A 23,401-nucleotide genomic window follows, 5' to 3' on the forward strand; every position below is an offset into this window, starting at 1 on the left:
TTTATTGAAGTGTGATATAAAATAACATTCACCCATTATTTGGTTTAATGATTAGTATTTTATACAGTTGTCAAACCATTACCACAATCCAGTTTTAGCACATTTTTATGACCCTCCCCACCCAAATTCTCCTGTGCCCATTTGCAGTTGCCCTGGTTCCCATGCCCCAACCCTAGCCATGGGCAACAATGGATCTATCTCTTATAGATTTGCCTTATCTAGAAATTTCATATAAAATGGAATCACATAGTGTATAGTGTGTCTGACTTCTTTCATGTAGCATAATGTTTTGGAGTTCATTCATACTGATAAATTTATCATTATTTTATTCCTTTTTATTGCTAAATAGTATTCTGTTGTTCTGCTTATTTTTCTATTCTGTATTTTTATCAAGCAGGTAAGCCTGTACCACCTAATTTGTGGCACTGGAATGCTAAGTTTATTTGTTGTTTTTCCTGATTTTATCTCTTGTGAAAAAGGAGGTTTAAGCTTTATTTCTGGCTGGTTTGTTTTTCTCTAGGTCAGTTTGAATTCTGGACTCTTGAGGCTGTTAAAATAGCCAGGTATATTACCCTTTTTTTAAAAAAATGTTTATTTGTTTTTGAAAGAGAGACAGAACATGAGCAGAGGAGGGGCAGAGAGAGAGGGAGACACAATCCGAAGCAGGCTCCAGACTCTGAGCTGTCAGCACAGAGCCCAACATGAGGCTCAAACCCCCAAACTGTGAGATCATGACCTGAGCTGAAGTCAGACGCTTAACTGACTGAGCCACCCAGGCACCCTATCGGCTTTTTTGTTTATTTATTTACTTCTGAGAGAGAGGGAGAGCATGACCAGGGGAGAGGCGCAGAGAGAGAGAGAGAGAAAGAGAGAGAGAGAGAGAGAGAGAGAGAGAGAGAGAATCCCAAGCAGGCTCCCTGCTGTCAGCATAGAGCCAATCCCATGAACCATGAGATCTTGACCTAAGCCAAAACCCGAGTCAGACCTCAACCAACCCAGCCACACAGTTATCCCGAGCATCCAACTCTTGATTTTGGCTCAGGTCATGATCCCAAGGTCGTGGGATCGAACCCTGCGATGGGCTCGCGTCAGGCTTGTATCAGGCTCTGTGCTGAGCATGGAGCCTGCTTGGGATTCTCTTTCTCTCTCTCTCTCTCTCCCTCTGCCCCTGTCCCCCACTTGAACTCTCTCTCTCTCTAAAAAGAAAAAATAAAAAACATTTTTTCCACCTACATGTTTTTTCCCAATCTGTATATTCAGTTTTTTATTTCTACAATCATATATTTAAGATCTTTATTTGTTTTTCTTTTCTATGCATATACTTTCTTGTACTTGTTTTTCAGGTGCAAGGTGTTTTAGCTGAGGATTTTTTTTTAATTTTTGTTAATGTTTATTTATTTTGAGGGAGAGAGAGACAGAGTGCAAACTGGGGAGGGGCAGAGAGAGAGGGAGATACAGAATCTGAAGAAGGCTCCAGACTCCGTGCTGTCAGCACAGAGCCCCATGTGGGTTCAAAATCACAAGCTGCAAGATCATGACCTGAGCAGAAGTCGGACGCTTAACCGACTGAGCCACCCAGGTGTCCCAGCTCTCTAATGATAGTTTTTATTTTCATTTTTAGTTTTCTTCCCTTTGCATAATCTGCCTTCTCCAAACTGTCTTATTGTGGTTGGTTTGTTTAGCTTCTTTCATGTTAGAGGCTTTTGTCTGACCAGATGTCTGGTCATCCTTGGTGGTTCAGTGTTCCTTGATTATTTATAAATGTTCAATATACCATCTCTACCCATTACCCAGAATTATTTACAGTGGTGAAAAATTGAACCAACCTAAGTGTCCAGCATTAGGGGAATGATTATATAAATTATGGGCCATCCATAAGATGGACTGTCATGCCGAAATTTAAAAAAATTTTTTAAGTTTATTCATTTTTGGGAAAAGTTTTCAATTAGCAATAACCGCACCTCGGATAAACCTCATTGGCTACGATACTGCCACTGTGCAAAGCTTAAGTTTATTCATTTTTGAGAGAGAGACAGTGTGAGTGGGAGAGGGGCAGAGAGAGAGGGAGACACAGAGTCCGAAGCAGGCCCCAGGCTCTGTTGAGCTGTCAGCGCAGAGCCCGACACGGGGCTTGAACTTGGGAATGGTGAGATCATGACCTAGGCTGAAGTCGGGTGCTTAACCAGCTGAGCCACCCAGGTGCCCCAGAGATTTAAAATTATATTAACAAGTAGGGAGTTAATTGGAAGCACTTAGGGCCAAGGCAAGGGCTTCCCTGTAGAGTAATCTGCATAGGCCCTTGTAGCAGAGAAAGCCGATGGCTGACATCTTTGGGACTTTGTTTTAGGGTGTTCACATTTTTCAGAGGAAACTTCCAATATCCTAGAAGGTAAAGGTTTGTTGCTAGTGTCCTGGAAATCAAATGGAAGTTGAGAGGGAGGTCTCAGCATTCAGCCTTTGGAATGTATATGTACATTTTCTTTTCAGTAAAAGTTTGAGTTTTCATCTGAGCTTCTCCAGAGAGCTCCAGAGATGCAGAAATTTAAAGTCCTGCTTCCTGTATATTTTTAATGAGAGAGAATTAAGTTAGTTGGTAAAATAATGTATGCATTAATTATATGTTATAATTATATGTTGTGTTGTCTTCACTGTTTTGTTTTTTTAATTTTTTAAAGTTTGTTTCTTTTGAGAGAGAGAACACACGCAGCCCAATTCAGGGCTTGAACTCAGGTACCATGATATCAGTACCTGAGCCGACATCCAGAGTCAGCCTAATCGATACTTAACTGACTGAGCCACCCAGGTGCCCCTGTCTTGACTATTTGAAAAAAAACAAACAAAAACCCTGCTCTAGAGACCCACAGTCTAGTGAGTAAGGGAATTGAATGCCAGGCAGAGAGAAAGTAAAGAAGCAATATAGGCACAGGCTAAACTGCTCTCAAGGAAAGCAGTCCGTCCTTAGGGGGCTAGGTGTTAACAGACCATGGGCAGGAGTAGGAGACAAAGCTTGGAGCCTGAGCTGGGTGGGAGAGCTGGCTCAATAGTTCTTCCCCCTTCTGTACAAACTGAGGAACAGATTCAGAGGCTAAAACTAGAATTGTGCAGTGTGTACGCTGAATTGCATTCAAGATCTTGGATTCCAAAACCCTCACTCTGCAATACACCCTGCCAGCATGTAGCTGCAACATTCTCCACTCCTTGCTCTTCTACCTCCTGGAATAGGAGAAAATGGTATGGAGCATTGATATCCCTAGAAACCCTGAAGCTAAACTGGCTTGCGGCTAAAGGCTCATTTGTGTTGGTTTGCTGAAGGGTACTTCACACAGGGAGATCTGAAGACCAGCTACACCAAAATTCGGGAGAGGGATGGATGGATTTTTGTCAAGAAAATAGCCTGTAGACATCAGTTAGGTTGGGGCAAATAGGAAGAGGAGCTGATCTGAAGAGGCAGCCTCAAGGGGACTCACTCAGGTGTAGGCTTAACCCGCCCAGGGTGTATGACGTTATAGTTGGAAGTGGAGTATGTAGACTCAAGACTCAGGGCATTTTGGAACTGTGTTTTCTGGAGAGATGTGCATGATTATTTGCCGTTACCAATTAAGGTACGTAGTAAGAAAATCAGGCTTTGAGCGTCGCTATATAGATAAAAGCCAATTAGAGTCGTTTCAGGAGTGACCCCAACCTCAAAGTGGTGTGTGCGCAGCAGTGGGTATCACTGTGATCACTTCCATCTCATACTTACCTAACAGAGGAAATACCATGATTACAAAGGTAGCTGCTCAGGGTGAGGTTTATCCATTGTACTCTAGGTGTGCTGCTGGTCCCTGTGATTTCCCCAAATGTGGGAAGCTAAGCTGCATGACTTCTGGTAGTGGGGAACTGTGTTCTGGTTTCCCCTATGTGGTTGTGTGCCAAGAACAGTTACTATAGTTGTTTTTTGGTGCGTTACTAAGGCATTTTGGAGGAGATTGGCCTGAAATTCTTGCTACTAAGATTGCTCTGTTTTAGCCTATTCAGTTGGTAATGCTTTTTGGTGGTAGTGAATTGCTTATGTTTGGGTAAGTTAATTCTATAATTACTAAGCTTGTTTCTTTATACCGTGTTAAACTTGTTTTATATCCTATTGGACAGCACTGCTACCCTTACCTAAAAAGTTCCCACATTCAGCTTTCTTTTGTGAAAGCTGCGGGGTGCGGGTATGGGGCGGGCCTAGAGTTCTAGAGAGTGAGCCAGTGTGGAGCCTCTTCCCTGCTTGCTCAAGGACGCATGCATGCGCATGTGCTCTCTCTCTCTCTCTCTCTCTCTCAAGATAAATGAAGTTTAAAAATATATGTTAAAAAGAAAAAGAGCTACCTGGAATCCACAGAAGCCACTATTGAATTCAGGGTTGGTTTAAACATTTAGGTACTGTAGGCAGGGTGCCTAAAACAGTTTTAAAATCAAAGAAAAAAGGTGAATTTTTAGGTGGAAGAAAATGTCATATATGGGAATGCTTGGCTGGCTCAGTCGGTAGAGCATGCAACTTTTGCTCTCAGGTTCATTATGAGTTCGAGCCCATGTTGGGGGTAGAGGTTACTTTCAAAAAAAAGAAAAGAAATGTCATGTATAATAATATATTTATCTTCTTATAAATGCAGTCACATAATTTTAATGTGTATGGTTTTTTTAATGGAGGAAGGGTCCATGAAGGCAAAAGTGTGTAGGGCCCTTTAAAATCATAACATGGTCCTGACTGAAGCTGATTCTTACTTTCATTAGTTCTCACCACTTTTCATATAGTTCTGGCAGGCAGGTCTATTTTCCTTACAGGTTGTGATCTTATTATTGAAGGCAGAATCTATCTCTGCATTGTTTCTTTTAGTATCTCTAGTGCTTAGGCTGGTAGCTGGCACCTTAAAAGTTTAGGTGGCTTGGGGTGCCTGGGTGGCTCGGTGGGTTGAATGTCCAACTTCAGCTCAGGTCATGATCTTATGGTTCGTGGGTTCAAGCCCCATATTGGGCTTTGTGCTGGCAGCATGGAGCATGCTTGGGATTCTGTGTCTCCTTCTCTGTCACTGCCCCTCCCCCACTCGTGCGCAGGTGCTCGCTCTCTGTCTCTCTCAAAAATAAATATTTTTTAAAAAGCTTAGGTAGCTGTGAGAAGTGTGCACTACATACATCTAAGTAATGACTTGAGAACAGTTTTTCATTTTGCTTAATCATTAGCAGTACTGATAGAAATTCAAGAATACTTTGTGAATACTGAAGATACTAGAGTAGATGGTGTGGCCCTCGGAATAGCAAAAAGTCTCTGAGTACTTACGAAGTCAAATCTGTGGGGGACACAAATAGTCCTAGAGGTCTCAGGGCTATAGCTAGCCTGGCATTCATGGATACCATGGAAACAGCCGAAGTTTTACCTTCCTTCTGTGAAATCAAATCTCCCGGAATGAAATTAGGAAGGTAGTTCAATAATGAAATGATACTTTATATAACTGAAGTGGGCTGGGTCACACTTTGTAGATGAAGTTATCTAGCAAATGTCTAACTAGCGTGACTGAAGCCAGGGCCGATGTGCGAATGGGATCAGCTACCTGCAACCCAGGGTAGAGTGGCTGTAGAGTGTTACTCATGCTTTCCTGGTAGTGGATTAGATTCCGTTTGTTGGTGCTGTGGGCAACTTCTTGACAGTTACACCTGCTTTATAAACTTACATAACAAAACTCAGCTTTTAAAAATTGAATATACATGCCACCCTCATTATATTTCTACATATCACTCCTTCTCTGGTCCCATGAGTCTAAGGAATGGATGGAGATTGAGAGATGGAGATGAGACTCGCAGACTGAGGGGCTTGTCAATTGGAACAGAACATCTGAATTGGCAGGGAAGCCATGATCTAGGAACTCTCCAAATACTCACTGTACTGAGGGAGGGGCTGTGTTTCTCCATCTTGGCTTATTTGGGGCCTTTGATTTAGTTGGTCATTGTAGTTGGTTGTTTTATTCTCTATGTATATACAAATTATTACTGATAATTATCATTGTTTCTAGAAGGTATATTCAAGCACTGATACCTAAAATATGGTTAAATCACAATTTCAACCTAAGACTATTTGATGTTAAACCCAGTATTCAAAACTCTTTATTTTTAAAAAAAATTTTTAATGTTTATTTATTTTTGAGAGAGAGAGAGAGAGCATGAGTGGGAGAGGGGCAGAGAGAGAGAGAGTCAGACACAGAATCTGAAGCAGGCTCCAGGCTCTGAGCTGTCAGCAGAGAGCCAGACGTGGGGCCCGAACCCATGAACTGTGAGATCATGACCGATGCTTAACAGACTGAGCCACTCAGGCACTCTGCATTCAAAACTCTTTAAATACTATGCAATACTCCTGCAGTGATTCAACTAGGATTTGGTGGTCCCCATATTTTTTTAAGTTAATTTATTTGTTTATTTTGAGAGAGAGTGAGAGTGCATGGGAGGGACAGAGAGAGAGGTGGGGGGAGAGAGAGAGAGAACCCCAAGCAGGCTCCACACAGCTCGGAGCCCAATGCTGGGCTCAAACCCACAAACCACAAGATCATGACCTGAGCCAAAATCATGACCTGATGCTTAATGGACTGAGCCACCCAGGCGCCCCTGGTATTTCCTTATTATTCATAATCTCCTTATTATGAAGAAAAAACAGTCTAACAATATTATTGAAATTCTGTAACCTGTATTTCACAACTAATAAAATTTATGTCTTTTGCATTTCCTTTCAGTAATTTTCATTAAGGATACACATTTTTACAAAATTGTGGTCATGGTATACATATCATTTCATATTCTGTTTCCTCCTAACCTTTTATATAATTTTTTCATGTTGTTAATTGTTATTATTTACTATTACATTTTTTTAATATTTCCCCTATTGTTTTGACGTCAAAGGTTTTTGGGCTACTTTGGTTTTTGCAATGGTAAATAAATCTATGATGAATACCTTTGTACATAGGACATTGTCTTTCTCTAGAATTACTTCCTTCAGGTAAATTAAAAGAAATTTCTGGGTCAAAAAGTATGAGCATTTTTTGGCATGAGATGTATATAATTAGGGTTATTTATTTATTTATTTATTTATTTTGCTGTAAGTAATATTACAGTCATGTTACAGAATATTTAGGGGAAAAAATATTAGTCCATAGTTCTTTGATGACAGTAACATAATTATATTAGTTTGCATTTTGGTGTATTTCCCTTAAGTCTCTTAAACTTAGAAATAGCTTTAGAAATAGCTTTTTTTTTTTTTTTTTTTGAGAGAGAGACAGAGAGAGGAGAGAGAATCCCAAGCAGACTCTGCACTGTTAGCACGAAGCCCAACAAGGGGGCTTGAACTCACAAACAGTGAGATTATGACCTGAGCCAAAATCAAGACTCAGATGCTTAACTGACTGAGCCACCTAGGTGTCCCAGAAATAGTTTTAATCATATTATATATTCAATTTTGTATGCTGCTTTTATGGCATGCAACATTATATAATTTAGGCTTTCTTCTCATTCTTAACAAACTTGAAGTTAGTTTTATAATTAGCTATGAACCCTGAAATTAGAGATCTAGACTTTGAAAGATAAAAGAAAAGTTGTTTCTAAAGAACTTGAAAATATTTATCACATGTCACCTCTTCTCCCCACACCCACCCCCAATAATTTAAGGCACTTCTTAAGATGACTGTAAAATAACAGGGAAAAAAACTATTAAAAATTACCCCAAGAGGTATGCCTGGCTGGCTCAGTTGGTAGCATATGTGACTCTTGATCTCAGGGTCGTGTTTTTGAGCTCCACTTTGGGTATGCAGTATACTTAAAAATTTATTTAATTAAATAAGTAAATAAAATTAAAATTACCTCAAAAATCATCATTAATTACTTACAAAGATATATCTACAATGCTGTTCATATATATATGAACAGTGGCAATAAACTAGAAGCAATAGAATACTGATTATACAGTTATCTGTGACCCAGTATATATAGCAAAAAGAATGGAAAACATAAAGCAGCACATGAAGTATAATCCTATTAAAATATATATTTATATTTAAATTAACCATGTTTAATATCAAAGTGTTAACAGTAATAATTTTGTAGTGTAATTGTGGGTTTTTAAATTTTAATGTTTATTTTTGAGAGAGAGAGAGACAGAGTGCGAGTGGGGGAGGGTCGGAGAGAGAGGGAGACAGAATCTGAAGCAGCTTCCAGGCTCTTAGCTGTCAGCACAGAGCCCCAAACGGGGCTCAAACTCATAAACCACGAGATCATGACCTGATCTGATCATGACCTGATCTGACCTGACCTGATCTGATCTGACCTGATCGGTTTGGATGCCTAACCAACTGAGCCAGCCTTTTTTTTTTTTTTTTTTTTTTCTCCTCCAGCATCTAAATAGACTTATTTTTTCTTTTACTTATTTGGACAGAAAAGAAAATTCATCAGCTTTCATTATAGTCTCCCTAAGTGTTGGAAACACATTAAACTCACCAATAGTAGACATTATAGAAAAGCATCACAAATTAAAAATATATTTTTCCATGTGGTAAAAGTACTTTCAATCCAATTAAAGGACACGGCGAAGGTATTTTGAAACACAGTTTTAAAATTTGGCCTACAATCCGTGGCATCGAATTCAAACCATAGGGCAAGGGGGATCATCACGAACGCAGGCTACAGGAATGGCATGGAGTTCAGGAGCATGCTGCCAGCAACACGTTTAATTAACTGAGTGTGAACAAGGAAAAAAGTCCCAAAGCCTGAGTAGAATAGATTTTGCATTTGTAAAAAAAAAAAAAAAAAAATGAGGGAGCTATGTAAACCAGGCTGGAGAGGGATCATGTAACTCCAGGAATCACTCATTTCTTGTCTGTGGGAGATGGTCAGACCAGTGGACCACCCTGGTAGAGGTCTCCCCTGGAGACACACAGACCTGGGCTAAGAAGGAGCCCCAAATGTCACGGGAAATAATGGAGCCCTTGCTCCCTGTGGTTTAATTTTTTAAAAACACTTTTCTGCCTTTGGGGCGCCTGGGTGGCTCAGTCAGTTAAGTGTCTGACTCTTGATTTTGGCTCAGGTCATGATCTCATGGTTCCTGAGATCACAACCGTCATCTGGCTCTACGCAGACAGCGCAGGGCCTACTTGGGATTCTCTCCGTCTCTTTGCCCTTTGCCTGCTCAAGCAGTCTGTCTGTCTCTCTCTCTGCCTCTAAATAAGTAAATAAATAAATAAAATTTAATAACACTTTTCTGCCTTTTCCAAATTATCTACAAGGGACATTTATCACAATTGTAATAGTTTAAAATACCCTCAGGGTGCCTGGGTGGCTCAGTTGGTTAAGCATCTGACTTCGGCTCAGGTCATGATCTTGTGGTTTGTAAGGTCAAGCCCTGTATCGGGCTCTGTGCTGACAGCTCAGAGAATTGGATTCTGTGTCTGCCTCTCCCCCACTCACGCTCTGTCTCTCTCTCAAAAATAAATAAACATTAAAAGAAATTTTTTTTAATGCCCTCCAAAATTTTAAACAAAGGAAAGCTTTTTACTTATTTTTTTTAATGTTTATTTTTGAGCAAGTGCTTGTGCCTGTGCACAAGAGGGGGAGGGGGAGAGAGAAAGGGAGACAGAGAATTCCAAGCAGGCTCCCACAGTCAGAACAGAGCCCCATGCAGGGCTCAGACTGTGAGATCATGACCTGAGCCAAAATCAAGAGTTGGCTGCTTAATGAACTGAGCCACCCAGGTGCCCCAAAGCAAAGCTGTTTTAAAAAAATCACATGTACTGGGGTTCCTGGCTAGCTCAGTTGGTAGAGCATGCAACTGTTGCTTTCGGAGTTGTGAATTCAAATTGCACGTTGGGCATAGAGACTACTTAAAAAAAAATGAAGGGTAGCAGAATATGCCACCCCCAAATATGCCCACCTTGGCATAAGGATTCTTTTGAGCTAAAAGCACTTGAAAAACAGCATATAAGAAGAGGGTCTTGACCTACCCTTTTCTTCCTGAGATCAGGAAATAAAACTCCCATGTAAAAGATGTCTTCCCTATACCAGGGGATAAGAAATGTTCTCAGAAAAGGGGAGTCAGACCTGAGAGAATTTTGTACAAACCTTGTTAAAAAGAATTCGTGTCTATCTATAACCTCCTCATTTATGTTACTTTTGCACAATTGCCTCTCCTTGTTCAATCCAATATGAAAGCATTTAGTTTTGCCATTTCTTTATTTCCTTATAAGAACTTCTGTGTCAGGTAAATTTCTGTTAAATTTCTAATGCCTTAATCCTGCTGACCTGTCTATGCCAATCTAATTCTCAGGCCCAGCCAGAGACGCTAACGGGGCAGAGGTAAAGTTTTGCCTCTCTACACCATGAAAGCCTTCAATACTATAGTTGTTGCAAACACGCTGGTTTTGCCCAGAGCACCTGGTCAGCAGGGGCAGAAAGGATAACCTAATGTGCTATTTATTTTTGTTCTCTAAAAAGAAGGAGGCGCACTTGGTTTGTTATCAAATCCAGACTGGTTGCTTTTTCCCTTTGTGTGGAAAATTGCAGGCTCAAATCATGGCGAAGCCATCTTTGGGTCCCCAACTACACAGGGCACCTAACCCTGGAATGTGGCCGGGGTGGAGGTGGAGAGGCTTGAGGCTGCATTTCACATGTATTCTCTTATTCCGTCCTCACAGAAACCTTGTGAGGTAAAGGTAGGCAGGCAGTATTATTTCTTTACAATTTTGGGAAATGGAGGCTGAGGGAGACTGGGAGTATGACCTAGGCCCTCAGTGGAACAGCAATTCAGACCAGCGTAATGGACCGTGCGATTTTCCCTCCCGGTGGCAAGCCACTGCCTCCCAAACTGCTCTGTCCTGCAGCACAGAATTTAGACTCGTGACAGATGCAAGGCCGGAACCTTTGCGTACGCGCTTGGGAAGGCAAGGATTTTAAAATCTAACCAGCTACACCCGTGGGTGACAGTCTTTTGAATCGTTTCGAGGAATAGCTAAAATGAATTTTGCCGTTTCTCTAACAAGTGGAGTGACGTCAATAGTGACGACAAGTGACAAGAGGCGGGCATATGGAGATGAAGGGTGAGGTGACTGCGTGTTGGAGCTCATTTTTCACGAGGCAGAATTTCCACTAAATATCCACTGGTGTGTTCTGGTCAGTGTCATGTGAATAATGCCATAGTTTCGAACCAAGGGCCTAAAGAACTTGGAATATAATTGACCATGACTGTATAGTGTGTTGAGGACGAGGGTGAAGTACCAGGCAAGTGTCATAATTCATACTTACCTGGCAGGGGAGATACCATGATCATGAAGGTGGTTTTCCCAGGGCGAGGCTCACCCATTGCACTCCGGATGTGCTGACCCCTGCGATTTCCCCAAATGTGGGAAACTCGACTGCATAATTTGTGGTAGTGGGGGACTGCGTTCGCGCTTTCCCCTGGCGAAAGTCCTAAAAGCAGAATTGTCATCTGGGCTATAGTTTCTCTTTCTTGCCTGCTGTGTATGGCTTGGTGGTGTGTGTTACATGTAAGTTTTAGGAGTATCTGGGTGAAGTCAGTAGTTTAGGTTTCCATTTTGGGTCATGATATTATGGAAATGACACAGTACAAAAAGATGCCTGAAATAAGTTTTATCCTGTTCATTCACGCATGCAAATTTCAGTGATTAGTGTTCTAGTGTTGGGATGTTGATTGTTCTGCAGAGGAACATGGACAGCAAGGTTAAAGAGCTGGATAAAAGCTGTCTTACCTTGCTCCTGCAGTGCTGATTCCACACCTTGTATAGGCTTTAAGGTCCACTACTTCCTAGAGACTATTTTTTGACAGTAAGCTCTGGTGGTTACTGGAAAAAAAGAAAGACTAAAAATACTAAGGGAATGAATGTCAATCCATGCTTCAGTTCTCAAGGGATGTATGTGTTCTGGAGTTTTAAGAAAAAATAATCCTGTGACACTGAAGTGGGTCTCAGGGTTTTTACCTATGTTTTATTTGAACTTACTATGTTAAGAATGTAGTCATGTATTTGTGTAAATGCAATTATATAAAAAATAACTTTAGAGAGATCAAAAACCATTAAGATGACTATTATTAAAGGGCACCTGGGGGCGCCTGGGTGGCGCAGTTGGTTAAGCGTCCGACTTCAGCCAGGTCACGATCTTGCGGTCCGTGGGTTCGAGCCCCGCGTCGAGCTCTGGGCTGATGGCTCAGAGCCTGGAGCCTGTTTCTGATTCTGTGTCTCCCTCTCTCTCTGCCCCTCTCCCGTTCATGCTCTGTCTCTCTCTGTCCCAAAAATAAATAAACGTTGAAAAAAAAAAAAAGGGCACCTGGTTGGTTCAGTGGGTTAAGCATTCAACTCTTGATCTCACCTCAGGTCTTTGTTATTGTTGTTGTTTGTTTTGTTTTTAATGTTTTTTATTTATTTTTGAGAGAGAGAGAGAGAGAGAGCACGAACAGGGGAGAGGCAGAGAGAGGGAGACACAATCTAAAGCAGGCTTGGGGCTCTGAGCTGTCAGCACAGAGCCTGATGCAGGGCTCAAACCCATGAACCGTGAGATCATAACCTGAGCCGGTCAGACGCTTAACCGACTGAGCCACCCAGGTGCCCCGAGCTCGGGTCTTGATCAGGGTCATGAGTTCAAGCCCCATGTTGGGCTCCCCAGTGTGGAGCCTACTTAAAAAAAAAAAAAAAAAAAAAGATGGCTACTAAAAGGAAAAAAACAAAACAAAACAGGAAATAACACCTATTGATGAGGATCTGGAAAAACCAGACCCCTTGTATAACTGTGGTGAGAATGTAAAATGGTATATAGCCAGTATAGAAAACAGTTCCTCAGAAAATTAAACATAGAGTTACCACGTGATCTAGCCATCCCACTTCTTTGGTATATACCCAAAAGAATTGAAAACAGGGGTGCCTGGCTGGCTCAGAAGAGCATGCGACTTTTGATTTTGGGGTCATGAGTCTGAGCCCCACAGTGAGTGTAGAGATTACTAGAAAAATAAGTTTAGAGTTAAAAGAAAAAGAATTGAAAATGGGATTTGAAGAGAGATTTGTACACCCATGTTCATAGCAGCGTTATTTACAATAGCCAACAGTAGAATCGACCCAAATGTCCATTGATGGATAGATAAGCAAAACATTGTATATACACACAGTGGAATATTATTCACCCTTAAAAAGGAAAGAAATTCTTAGATAAGCTTCCTGGATGGTGAAAACCTACTGAATGTGTTAGCCTTCTTGGCTTTTTCTTTTGCTTTACCTCTTTTACACCCTCTATGTCTCTCCATACAAGAAACAGTTATGCCCCTGATGTGCATGTTGTCAATTCATGTAGTTGCGGATTCCCTCTCTAATCCACTGTCCATGGAGCATCAACATGATACCTCTTGTCTGGCCCCTGCTAGACCAAGCATTTGTGATGGCAGAGATCCAATTTTAGGTGTCTTACACAGTACCTGTCACGTTTGAGACACATGGTAGGTATACCACAAACACTTGATTGTATATGATGGTCAGGTGTGGTTGCAACACATGGAAACTTATAATTTCTCTGCACGGATCTTATTGTGCATACTAATAGCTAACAACTACACAAAGGTAGCTTGGTGCCAGGCACATTTCTAAGCACTTTACACATATTAGCTCATTTAAACCTCTCAGCAACCCTCTGGTTATTATTATCTCCATTTACAGATGAAGAAATTGAGGCCTATCAGGGTTAAATAATTTCTTCAAGGTTACAGTTAAGGAGGTGACAGGGCCAGGACCAGAGCTTCGGAGTCTGAACTGTGAACTTAACCCACTACAGTATACTCTCTACATCCCCACACAGTAACTGCATTTGTGTACTAACCTTTCAAAGTTAATAGGCTCTTAGTTAATGATACAACAAACATATATATTTCTAATTTTACTTCCTAGGAGTCATCACTTTTTAGTCCTGGGAATTAGTGCTAAATATATTGTTTTTCAATTTCATCAGTAATACTGAGAATAAAATTAATCTTGTAGGGTTTCAGTAATTGTTTCCCTAATCCTGTTAATTATAAATGAAAGTGGACAAAAAGTGAAAGAAATGTGAAAGAATCTAAGTTGCGTGCTTGCATTTCTGATTCAGTTAAAATAGCATGTTGCTTTCTTTTGAAACAGGATGTCTAGGGCTGTTCATCTTCCAGTCCCCTGTCCTGTTCAACTTGGTTCCTTAAGAAATGATTCCTTGGAAGCTCAGCTTCATGAGTATGTCAAACAAGGGAACTATGTGAAAGTGAAGAAGATTCTTAAGAAAGGTAAGCACTGTACTGAAATTGCAGCACATTTCTCTCTCTCTCTTTTTTTATTTTTTTTTATTTTTTTTATTTTTGAGAGAGACAGCAGGAGCTGGGGGAAAGGTAGAGAAAGAGAGGGACAGAGGATCTGAAGGGGTCTCTGCGCTGATAGCAGAGTCTGATGCGGAGCTCAAATTCACAAACAGTGAGATCATGATCTGAGCCAAAGTTGGACGCTTAACCGACTGAGCCACCCAGGTGCCTTGGTCCACATTTCTGAATAATGTTGGAAGGAAAATCATAAAACTCGGAGTTCTTGGAGAAATAGAAAGTTAAATTTAGAGATGAGATGTTCTCTACCAGTGCAATCGTATTGCTCAGTAGAGGTTTTAAATTGTTTTGGAGACTGTTTTGTTTTGTACTAGGGAACCATAAGTCTTCCAACTATTAGACTCCTAAGATTTCTCCTCAGCCCCAGCCACCCACTTTTTTTTTTCCATAAAGTTTGTTTATTTATTTATTTATTTATTTTGTATTTTTTTAAGCTATTGCCACACACAACACACCCACTTTTAATTCTACCTGATTAACTTTTCTTCTTCTTAAAAAAATGTTTTTTTAACGTTTATTTATTTTTTTGAGAGACAGAGAGACAGAGTACGAGTGGGGGAGAGGCAGAGAGAAAGGGAGACACAGAATCAAAAGTGGGCTTCAGGTTCTGAGCTGTTAGCACAGAGCCCAATGCAGGGTTCGAACTCATGGACAGAGAGATCATGACCTGAGCCAAAGTTGGACACCAAACCGACTGAGCCACCTAGGTGCCCAACTTTTCTTTAATCTACACCATCTGATGGAGTCTTCTGAAGCCTGTGGTGGAGTGAGGAGACCGGCTTTCACAGTTCTCTTACCCCTTTGCTCCTCCAAGGCTCTTGGTGCTTTTGGTTTCCAGGGTTTTTTGTTTGTTTGTTTTGCTGGATGCTATAGGCAGCTCTGCCTACAAGGGAGATGGAAATAGCAGATGTAGCTCAGGCAATCTTCAAAAGAACAAACACACACTAAACCATACATGGACAAAACCACTGCTGGTATTTGTCCTCTATCTACAGATCCAGACCTGCTTTTTTTAGAGTAACTAGAAGTCCTGCTGAATTCCCCCCTCTCCCTACTTAGTATAAAGGGAGAGGTTTATGAAGGTTCTCTCAGCTGGTTTGTGAGACAGTCAGGATGACCTAATTTCCCTGCAGTGTTTCTCCTATTTGCTTTAACGGCATTCCTGAGGACTTCCAGAAAGGTAACTCCCAGTTTTTGCAGGATCCAACTATCCCACAAAATAATTCACCCAGAAGGTTCTCAAACATTTCCATGTATCAGCTCTAGAGTCTACAGATGACATAGCTGACAGTGAATTCAATAATTTATTTGAAAGGTCCTGTTGGTTTTCCCCGTCAAAATTTTGCATTTTATTCCATAACACATTCATGTGTTTGTTAATATAAAAATGGATGTTTAGGATAGGTATGCTATGACTCCTAGTGTCTGTCTATCCACACTCTCCAGTGTGGGAAGCAGAATATTAGAACATTATTATATCTTAGACATCTGAACGTCCTGCATCTTCAAATTCTTGACACTACGCTACAGCAGGAGATGGGGTTGACAGGTGTAACTGGATATGAAACAGGACTTCATCTGTGTCTGGGAATTTCATCTAAAGCCTCAGAGTAGAGAACAAGGGGTGACAAGTTCCTCCACAGTCCCAAGCAGGGCTTCTTAGGAGATAGCCAAAATAGTCCTTGGACCTTAAACTCCATCACCCACCTCAGGCCTATCTAGGAGAAGGCAGTGGGGTAGTGGTGGGGTATCAGTGGAAAAGATTCCCTAAAAGGCATTCATAGGAATAGAAAACTGTGGTTTTTTCCCCTCCTTCCCAGCTTCAAGCCAGTATGAGGCCCTTCAGGTGAATCTCATGCAGAGAACTGTAGCACTTGCAAGCAGGATAGCTGGGAGCCTTTGTCTCAGCCTCCTGAACAGTTTAGACGTCAGCCCACACCAGCTGTCACCAAGGTGGTGTGAAGAGAACCTGGCATGTGACCTGGAATTTAGGGGTCAGGAGGATTGTCATCTGCCTCCTTCCTGGAGCTGCTCTTGATGGTTGGGTAAGCATGAGAAGCCCGCAGTTGGATTAGCTACACTACAGAGCGTTCTGTTAGAAGTGGTTAGATGAGATAAACCTGATGGTCATATTAGTCATATTAGTATGAAGCACTGAAAAATGTGGTTCATTAAGAAAGCCATGGGCATGGCCACATGGCACTGTGCTTCCTAGCATCCTGGAAGATACAGGGCAGAAGCATTTTTACAACAGAGTTAAGTGATAAAAACAGTTAACACACATTTGTATATAAGGTGTGTTCTTTGAGGAGAAACTGGGAGTAACTTTTGCCACAGTAAATGGGTAGGCTGTTTTTGAGATTTACATACAAATCAGGAATACAAATCATTCACTACTGAACTACTTTGAGGGACGATGTACTCAGTGCTTTATTAGAGAAATTGATTTGATTGGAGACTAGACTTCCTGAGGAAGATCACTATGGCTTACCAGAAAGAATCCAGACTTAATTTAGTACCAGACATACCTAGGTTCCAACAACAGTGGTTCGTTCCCCCAGCTGTGTAACTGATGTTATAGCCTGCATCTGTAAGAACGAGAAAATAATGACACCTTTCTTCAGTTGTTTAGAGGATGAAATGAAACAACGGATTAAAGTGCCTGTCATCAAGTAGGCATTCAATAAATCACCATGGTTATGATTACTATTATGTGGTAGTAGAAGTGTACATTGGTTCTTAATTCTGCTCCTATCTCCTCGCTGCCTCTTCCCCCCTCTTCTCTCTTTGGAGGCAAAGGAAACGTGGCCTCCTCAAGTCAGCGGGACTGTAGCAAGCAAGAGGCAGTGCAACGCTAACCAGTGGCCTAAACACCGTTTTCTTAGCCTGTAGTGGGGCGGCGCGACCCGACTGGGACCCATTTGGTGCCTAGTGCGGTGGGCGGGGTAATACAGTTCCCTCTGGGCTGGAGTCGGCAGCATGCAGCGTGTGATTGGCTGCTAGGAAGCCGCATGTTAATAAGGCTTGTTACTGTTTTAAGTGTTTCTGGAAGATTTCCAGGCAAAAACTGGTATTTTGAACTTTGTCATTTGCCTGAATTGTTACGAAATAGAAAATAAAACGTATGTAAATAGGCAAATGAATTGACAAAAATGTCGCCATGACTAGAAAGTATGTGACTGTCGTAGACCTGCAAGAGGCAGCAGCCTGGAGGCCAAGACTATACTTTCAGGGATCATTTCTATAGTTCGTTACTAGAGAAGTTTCTCTGAATGTGTAGAGTACTCGGAACCACGAGGAGGAAGTGTAGTATTCTTTCCTGAGCGTGAAGTTGACTCTGGGTGTTGTTCTCACAGCAGCCATTTGTCGTTGATGATCGTTTTTCTCTCCTTTTTTTTGGGGAGAGAAAGGGGGAAAGGATACTGTCTGAGTGGTTCTTTATTGACTAAGTATTTCTAGGAAGTGGTTTTGTTGTGTGTCGTTATAGACGTTAACTGTTTGTGTTTCCAGCTGTGGTTGTTGGTAACTGGCTTAGCGGTTGCATGGAGCTTTTTGGGCTGGGGCCTTTTTTAATATTTTTTTTTAGCGCGTGTATGACTATGTGTTTTTAGGGGGTTGTTTTTTTTTCTATGTATGGTTGTACTTTGTATTTGTTTTTCTACACCTTTGCTGCACTGGTTTTACAACTTTCTAAAGGTAGGTATTAAACCTTCCAAACTGATTTCTGGAGTACCCAATTTTTAGTTTTCTTAGTTTGTGTTACTTTCTGGGTCTTTTGGTTTTCATTATTAAATTTTGTATTAAATCCTTTGTGTGTTTTAGTTTTCCAGAGTATTTTTTAAAGATTTGTTGTAATTGACATGAACGTTTGTTTCTATACAACGTGATTGTGCATTTGTCTATATTGCAAAATGATAACCAGTGTTTAACATCTGTCACTATACATACAGAAATTTTTCTTGTGATGAGCATTTTTTTTTTTTTTTTAAGATTTTAAGTAATCTCTATGCCCAAGGTGGGGCTCAGACTCAGGACACTGAAGGATCAAGAGGCACATACTGTACCCGCTCTACCCAGGGCCAGCCAGGTACCACATGATGAGCACTTTTAAGATATACTCTGTTAAGGGCGCTTTGATGGCTTGATTTTGGCTCCGGTCATGATCTTTCGGTTTGTGAGTTCCAGCCCCATCCCCCATCCCCCCACCAGGTTCCACGCTGAATGAGGAGCCCTGATTGGGATTCTCTTTCTCCCTTTCTCTGCCTGTTCTGCTTGTTCTCTCTCTCCCCAAATAAATAAACTTTTTTTTTTTTTTTTTAAGTAAAGTAAGAAAAAAACAACCCTTCCTGGGGCACCTGGCTGGCTCAGTTGGAGGAGCAGGTGACTCTTGATCTCAGAGTCTCAAGTTCGAGCCCCATGTGGAATGTAGAAAATAAATAAATAAAACTTTAAAATGATCTGGCAGTTTGTGAGTTTGAGCCCCGCACAGAGCCTGCTTGGGATTCTTTCCCTCTCCTCTCTCTCTGCCCTTCCCTCACTCTTGCTCTCTCAAAATAAACTTTACTTTTTTTTTTTTTTAAGTTATTTATTTATTTTGAGAGAGAGGGAGAAAGAGCTCGGAAGGGGCAGAAAGAAAGGGAGAGAGAATCCCAAGCAGGCTCTGCACCATCAGCATGGAGCCTGATGGTGGGGCTCAAACTCATGAACCCTGAGGTCATGAGCTGAGCCGAAGTCCGATGCTTGAACAACTGAGCCACCTAGGCACCCCAACTTAAAAAAATGTAAAAAAAAAAAAAAAAAAAAAAAAAAAGTTTGAAAGGGAACTTGGTCTCTGCTTGGGGAATGGATTAGATAGAGAAGGGCAATGGTGAGTATAGGCTAAGCTCTGTCCATCTGAAAGATGATCACTTGACCAGCCACGGAGGTGGTAGTGGTGAAGAAAAGTGAAGGAATCTGAGAGGTATTTGTGTGAAGGAAGCTGTCAGAGATGACCCTCGTTTTCTGGTTTGTGCTCCTGGTGGGGTAGACAGTGATACCATCACCAAGGCAGGGAACTGGAAGAGGCCTGGTTTTAGGAAGCAGACGAGTAGTTTAGTCATGTTGAGTTCAAGGTGCTTTTGAGACATTCAATTCAAGATGTCAGTCAACTAGATGTCAGGTAAGCAGATCTACAGCTGGGGTCTGGTGTCTGCTATGTGCTGTATGTGAGTCAGACCTCTTGGATTGAAACCTGGTCTGGCATTGTCTCTCAGCAAACAGAAGTTTCTTAAGTTCAGTGTGCCTCCATTTCTTTGTAGAACAGAAGTAATAACAATAACACCCCTCATACAGGTATTGTAGATAATAAATAAAGTACTTTGAAATTATCAGAGTTAGAAGGGACTATCAAAGCAGGTCATTTAGTCCAATTCCTTATTTCAACATTTTATAAAGGTTATGTTTCTTTTTCTCCCCCCACTACCTTTATCTCACTCTTGTACTCAGAAGTGGGGTGTTTCTGTGTGTGTGTGTGTGTGTGTGTGTGTGTGTGTGTATCACATGGGTGTGAGATATGCAGGGCGAAGTCTCAGCTTCCTCCAGGGAGGCCTACCTTGTCTGAGTACCCAGTTGATGACTCGCTAAGTCTACTGAAGACAAACTGCCGTTAGTTAGTAATCTCCTTGAGAAGGACAGGAGTTTGGGGTGTCATTTTCTTTTTGATCTGTCACAGAGTTGCCCAGTACTGTTCACTGGGCAAACTGTTCACATGGCTGTTGTCTGTCAGGAAATGACCAGAGGGCCTTCAGGTCAGGATATCCTGTATCCTTAGCCTTTTTCTTTTTGTAGCACTTCTGACGAGTAAGCCAACTCCCATCAGTGGTTCATTCCCAGCCACCCTTTCTCAGGAATGACAGCCCTATGATTTGCTTCCTTAGCATCTGTAAGAAATGCCTAAAAATGATGTGTCACTGCTCCTCAGTGCACCTAGATTCCCCCTTTTTTTTCCCTTTGCAACTTCTGCACCCCCTACGCCACCCCCCAGTACTTCTGCCTATTTCTCTACTTATGGGTTTACTTTAGCTAGGTCAGTTTATTGAGTTTACCTAGTTCTAGTCTTAGGCAAAACACAAAGAGCCTCTCATGTGAATTACTGGAAGGAGATAAGGATTTACAAGATACAGAAAGGTACAGTGTCAGTGCTGAAGGCAGCAGGAGACAGCCTTCTGGCCTTGGTGAGCCACTTAACATTTTGTTTCCTTAAACTCTTAGGGTTATTTCCAAGATTAAATTGGATGATCTATGTAAAAGGGTTTAGTAGAAGGTCTGGAACATCGTAAAGTAGTGGAGAAATGATAGGGTTGTTTTGTTTTGTTTTGTTTTTGTGTTTTTGTTTCTTTTTTTAACAAATAAGAAATCACATTTAAGTCTGGGTTTTTTTGAGGGGAAGGGTAGAGGTTTGTAACCTGTCAGACTCACCTGGCAACTTATTTAAAAAAAAAAAAAAATCTAAGGGGCGCCTGGGTGGTTCAGTCGGTTAATCGTCTGACTTCAGCTCAGGTCATGATCTCACGGTTTGTGAGTTTGAGCCTGCATTGAGCTTTGTGCTGACAGCTCGGAGCCTGGAGCCTACTTTGGATTCTGTGTCTCCCTCTCTCTCTGCCCCTCCCCCACTCATGCTCTGTCTCTCTCTCTCAAAAATAAATAAACATTAAAAAAAAAAAATCTAAGACTTACTTAGGTTGAGGGGTGTAATGCCCCCGATTTAGAATCCGAGAGACCGCCAAGGAGCTGATACCGATTTAAACGCATGAGGGTTTATTTGCAAGCTCGAGCTTGGGCCCAAGTATACCCGACACAGCGGAGCAGGGACTTGGACTCCTAGGTTAAGAGGCGTAGCAGTTTTATGGGGGCCAGTGACCAATGAGATTGTAACACACACAGAAGGTTGCACATTCATGTCAGTCCACACGCAGGTGGCCAATTGAATTACAATTTACCCTATAGTAACTGTTTGAACTAGCCTATCACTCTGGTCAGAATTGGCGCGCAAGTTTGGCGAGCAAAAGGCGGGATTTACATTCTTTGGCGGTTAGGAGTTCCACATTCCTAAATGAGCCGGTTTCCAGTAAGGGTGTGCTCAGCGGCTTGACTAGGGTGGGGGAGTGTCTTAAGCAATAAGTAGGTCATATGGGGGTTATACATGAGATGGTGGGTGTAGCACAAAATGGAGTTAGTCTTGCTCCGCTTGTCCAGGGGTAGAGGATTTTTGTTAAATTTCTTGGGTCCCACAAGGGGCAGTTGGGTAGCTCAGTTGGTTAAGCGTCCCACTCTTGATCTGAGCTCAGGTCTTGATCTCAGTGTGGTGAGTTCAAGCCCTGCATTTGTGCTCCCCACTAGACCTGGAGCCTACTTAAAAAAAAAAAAAAATTATTTAGGTGGATTTATTTATTAATACTGAGCTGCACCGGGAAGAAAGCTAAAAATAGGCTGTGATCTGTCTAGACAGACCTGATGATATGTGAAATAAAGGTGATACAATTTAAGATTTAAAAAAATTCAAACAATACAAAAATATACAAAATTAGTAATTAAAGCAGACCTCTCCTTCCCTAAAGTCCCCAAAGTAACCACACTACAGTCGTTACTTTTTTCCTAATTAAAAAAAAAAATTGGGAAAAACCGTTTTTTTTTTTTTTTTTTCAAAATAAACTAATACGTTCCCCATTTAAGACTGGCCTGGATACATTGTTTTGAAAAGCTACCCAGGTGAATCTGATAAGTGCCCCTCAGGTCCACACTCAAGTGAGTAACAAGCAGCCCGTCTCAAAGTAAAAATGTCAAATTAACCTACCTATTAGCTTTCGAAATTTCGGATCTTAGAGGCTTAAAAAATTAAAAAAAAAATTTAAAAATCCCACCCACAGACGCTGCGTGTCGTACTTGAGATGCAAATATTAATTGGCGCCGCCAAGCGCACCTAGTCTCCAACTAGTCCGGAAGTGCTTGTGTTTAATTTAGAGTCAGAAAGACAAGAGCTTCTGATTGGCTGTCAATCCGTAATAGGTTAATTACAAACTGAAAGGCTTATTAGCATCTGAAAGAAAAAGCCTCATAAGAGTATTCAGAATTTTTTTTAAAGGTGGCGTATGAAACAATACTTTGGAAATATGTTTATGTGGTATTTATCAATCAGGAGGAATGTGGAAAAATGTCGCCATCAGCTTAAAGTGGACGGCTGCTATAGACCCAGCAAAGGTTAGCAGTTACTAGCTAAGACTATACTTTCAGGGATCATTTCTATAGTTTGTTACTAGAGAAGTTTCTCTGAACGTGTAGAGTACCCGAAACCACGAGGAGGAAATGCAGTGTCCTTTCCTGAGCGTGAAGTTGATACTGGGCGTTGTTTCTGCAGCTACCCTTTGTCGTTGATGATCGTTCTTCTTCTCTTTGGAGAAGGAAGAGGGAAAGGATGCAGTCTGAGTGGTTTCTACTAGTGTAGTTTATTAAGTACATGCAACATTTTTTAACTTTCGTGTTTGGGGTTATTTGGTACGTTTTTTTTTTTTTTGGCGTTGGTAACTGTAGTTGTAGATTTCCAACCAGGTTGTTTAATTTTTATGTGAAGTCGTTCCTTCCTGTTATTTTCAAGTTAGTTTTTTTTTTTTCTTTTTAAACGCTCACTTATATTTTAAGGCGGGTGGGCGGATGTAGAATCAGAAGCAGGCTTGAACTGCTAGCACGGGTCCCCTGGTGGGGTCGAATTCAGGAAGGGTGAGATCTGAGCCCGCGACCTGAGCGAAAGTTGAATGTCTAGGCGACTGAGCCATCCAGGCGCCGCTAGTTGTTTGTGTGTGTGTGTGTGTGTGTGTGTGTGTGTGATTGTGTTAGATTAAATGGAAAGATTTGGCCTTAAAAGCCTTTGTGAGAACTCAATTTTCCTTGTCATCCTAAAGTTAGTAGTATGCTATTAAAAGAATGACTCAGTGCCCTGTGTAGCTTAAAGTCACTAACACAGCGTTGGCAATTAGCGGCAGG

The 23,401-nt window shown here is 41.4% G+C and overlaps 1 protein-coding gene, 4 non-coding genes and 1 pseudogene across 9 annotated transcripts in view; 5 read left to right on the forward strand and 1 right to left on the reverse strand.

The window, feature by feature from the left end:
- TEX14 (testis expressed 14, intercellular bridge forming factor) overlaps nt 1-23,401 on the forward strand; it is a 121,331-nt gene that overhangs the window by 15,258 nt on the left and 82,672 nt on the right. For all 5 annotated transcript variants that reach the window (XR_006714856.1, XM_045488219.1, XM_045488218.1 and 2 more), the window contains exon 2: nt 14,160-14,296. Coding sequence is in view for 4 of the 5 variants with exons in the window: in XM_045488219.1 (XP_045344175.1) it covers nt 14,161-14,296 (136 nt within the window). In the remaining variant the exon portion in view is untranslated. The remainder of the gene's footprint in view (nt 1-14,159; nt 14,297-23,401) is intronic.
- LOC123604787 lies at nt 1,883-2,006 on the reverse strand (annotated as a pseudogene).
- LOC123604754 lies at nt 3,735-3,900 on the forward strand. The gene has a single exon (XR_006715484.1). It is a non-coding gene; the product is annotated as a U1 spliceosomal RNA (small nuclear RNA).
- Nucleotides 11,285-11,448, forward strand: LOC123604730. Its single transcript, XR_006715462.1, has one exon. It is a non-coding gene; the product is annotated as a U1 spliceosomal RNA (small nuclear RNA).
- LOC123604785 lies at nt 17,603-17,821 on the forward strand. Its single transcript, XR_006715508.1, has one exon. It is a non-coding gene; the product is annotated as a small nucleolar RNA U3 (small nucleolar RNA).
- LOC123604784 lies at nt 22,639-22,851 on the forward strand. Its single transcript, XR_006715507.1, has one exon. It is a non-coding gene; the product is annotated as a small nucleolar RNA U3 (small nucleolar RNA).

This window comes from Leopardus geoffroyi, chromosome E1 (genome assembly GCF_018350155.1).
Source record: "Leopardus geoffroyi isolate Oge1 chromosome E1, O.geoffroyi_Oge1_pat1.0, whole genome shotgun sequence".
Lineage (NCBI taxonomy): Eukaryota > Metazoa > Chordata > Mammalia > Carnivora > Felidae > Leopardus > Leopardus geoffroyi.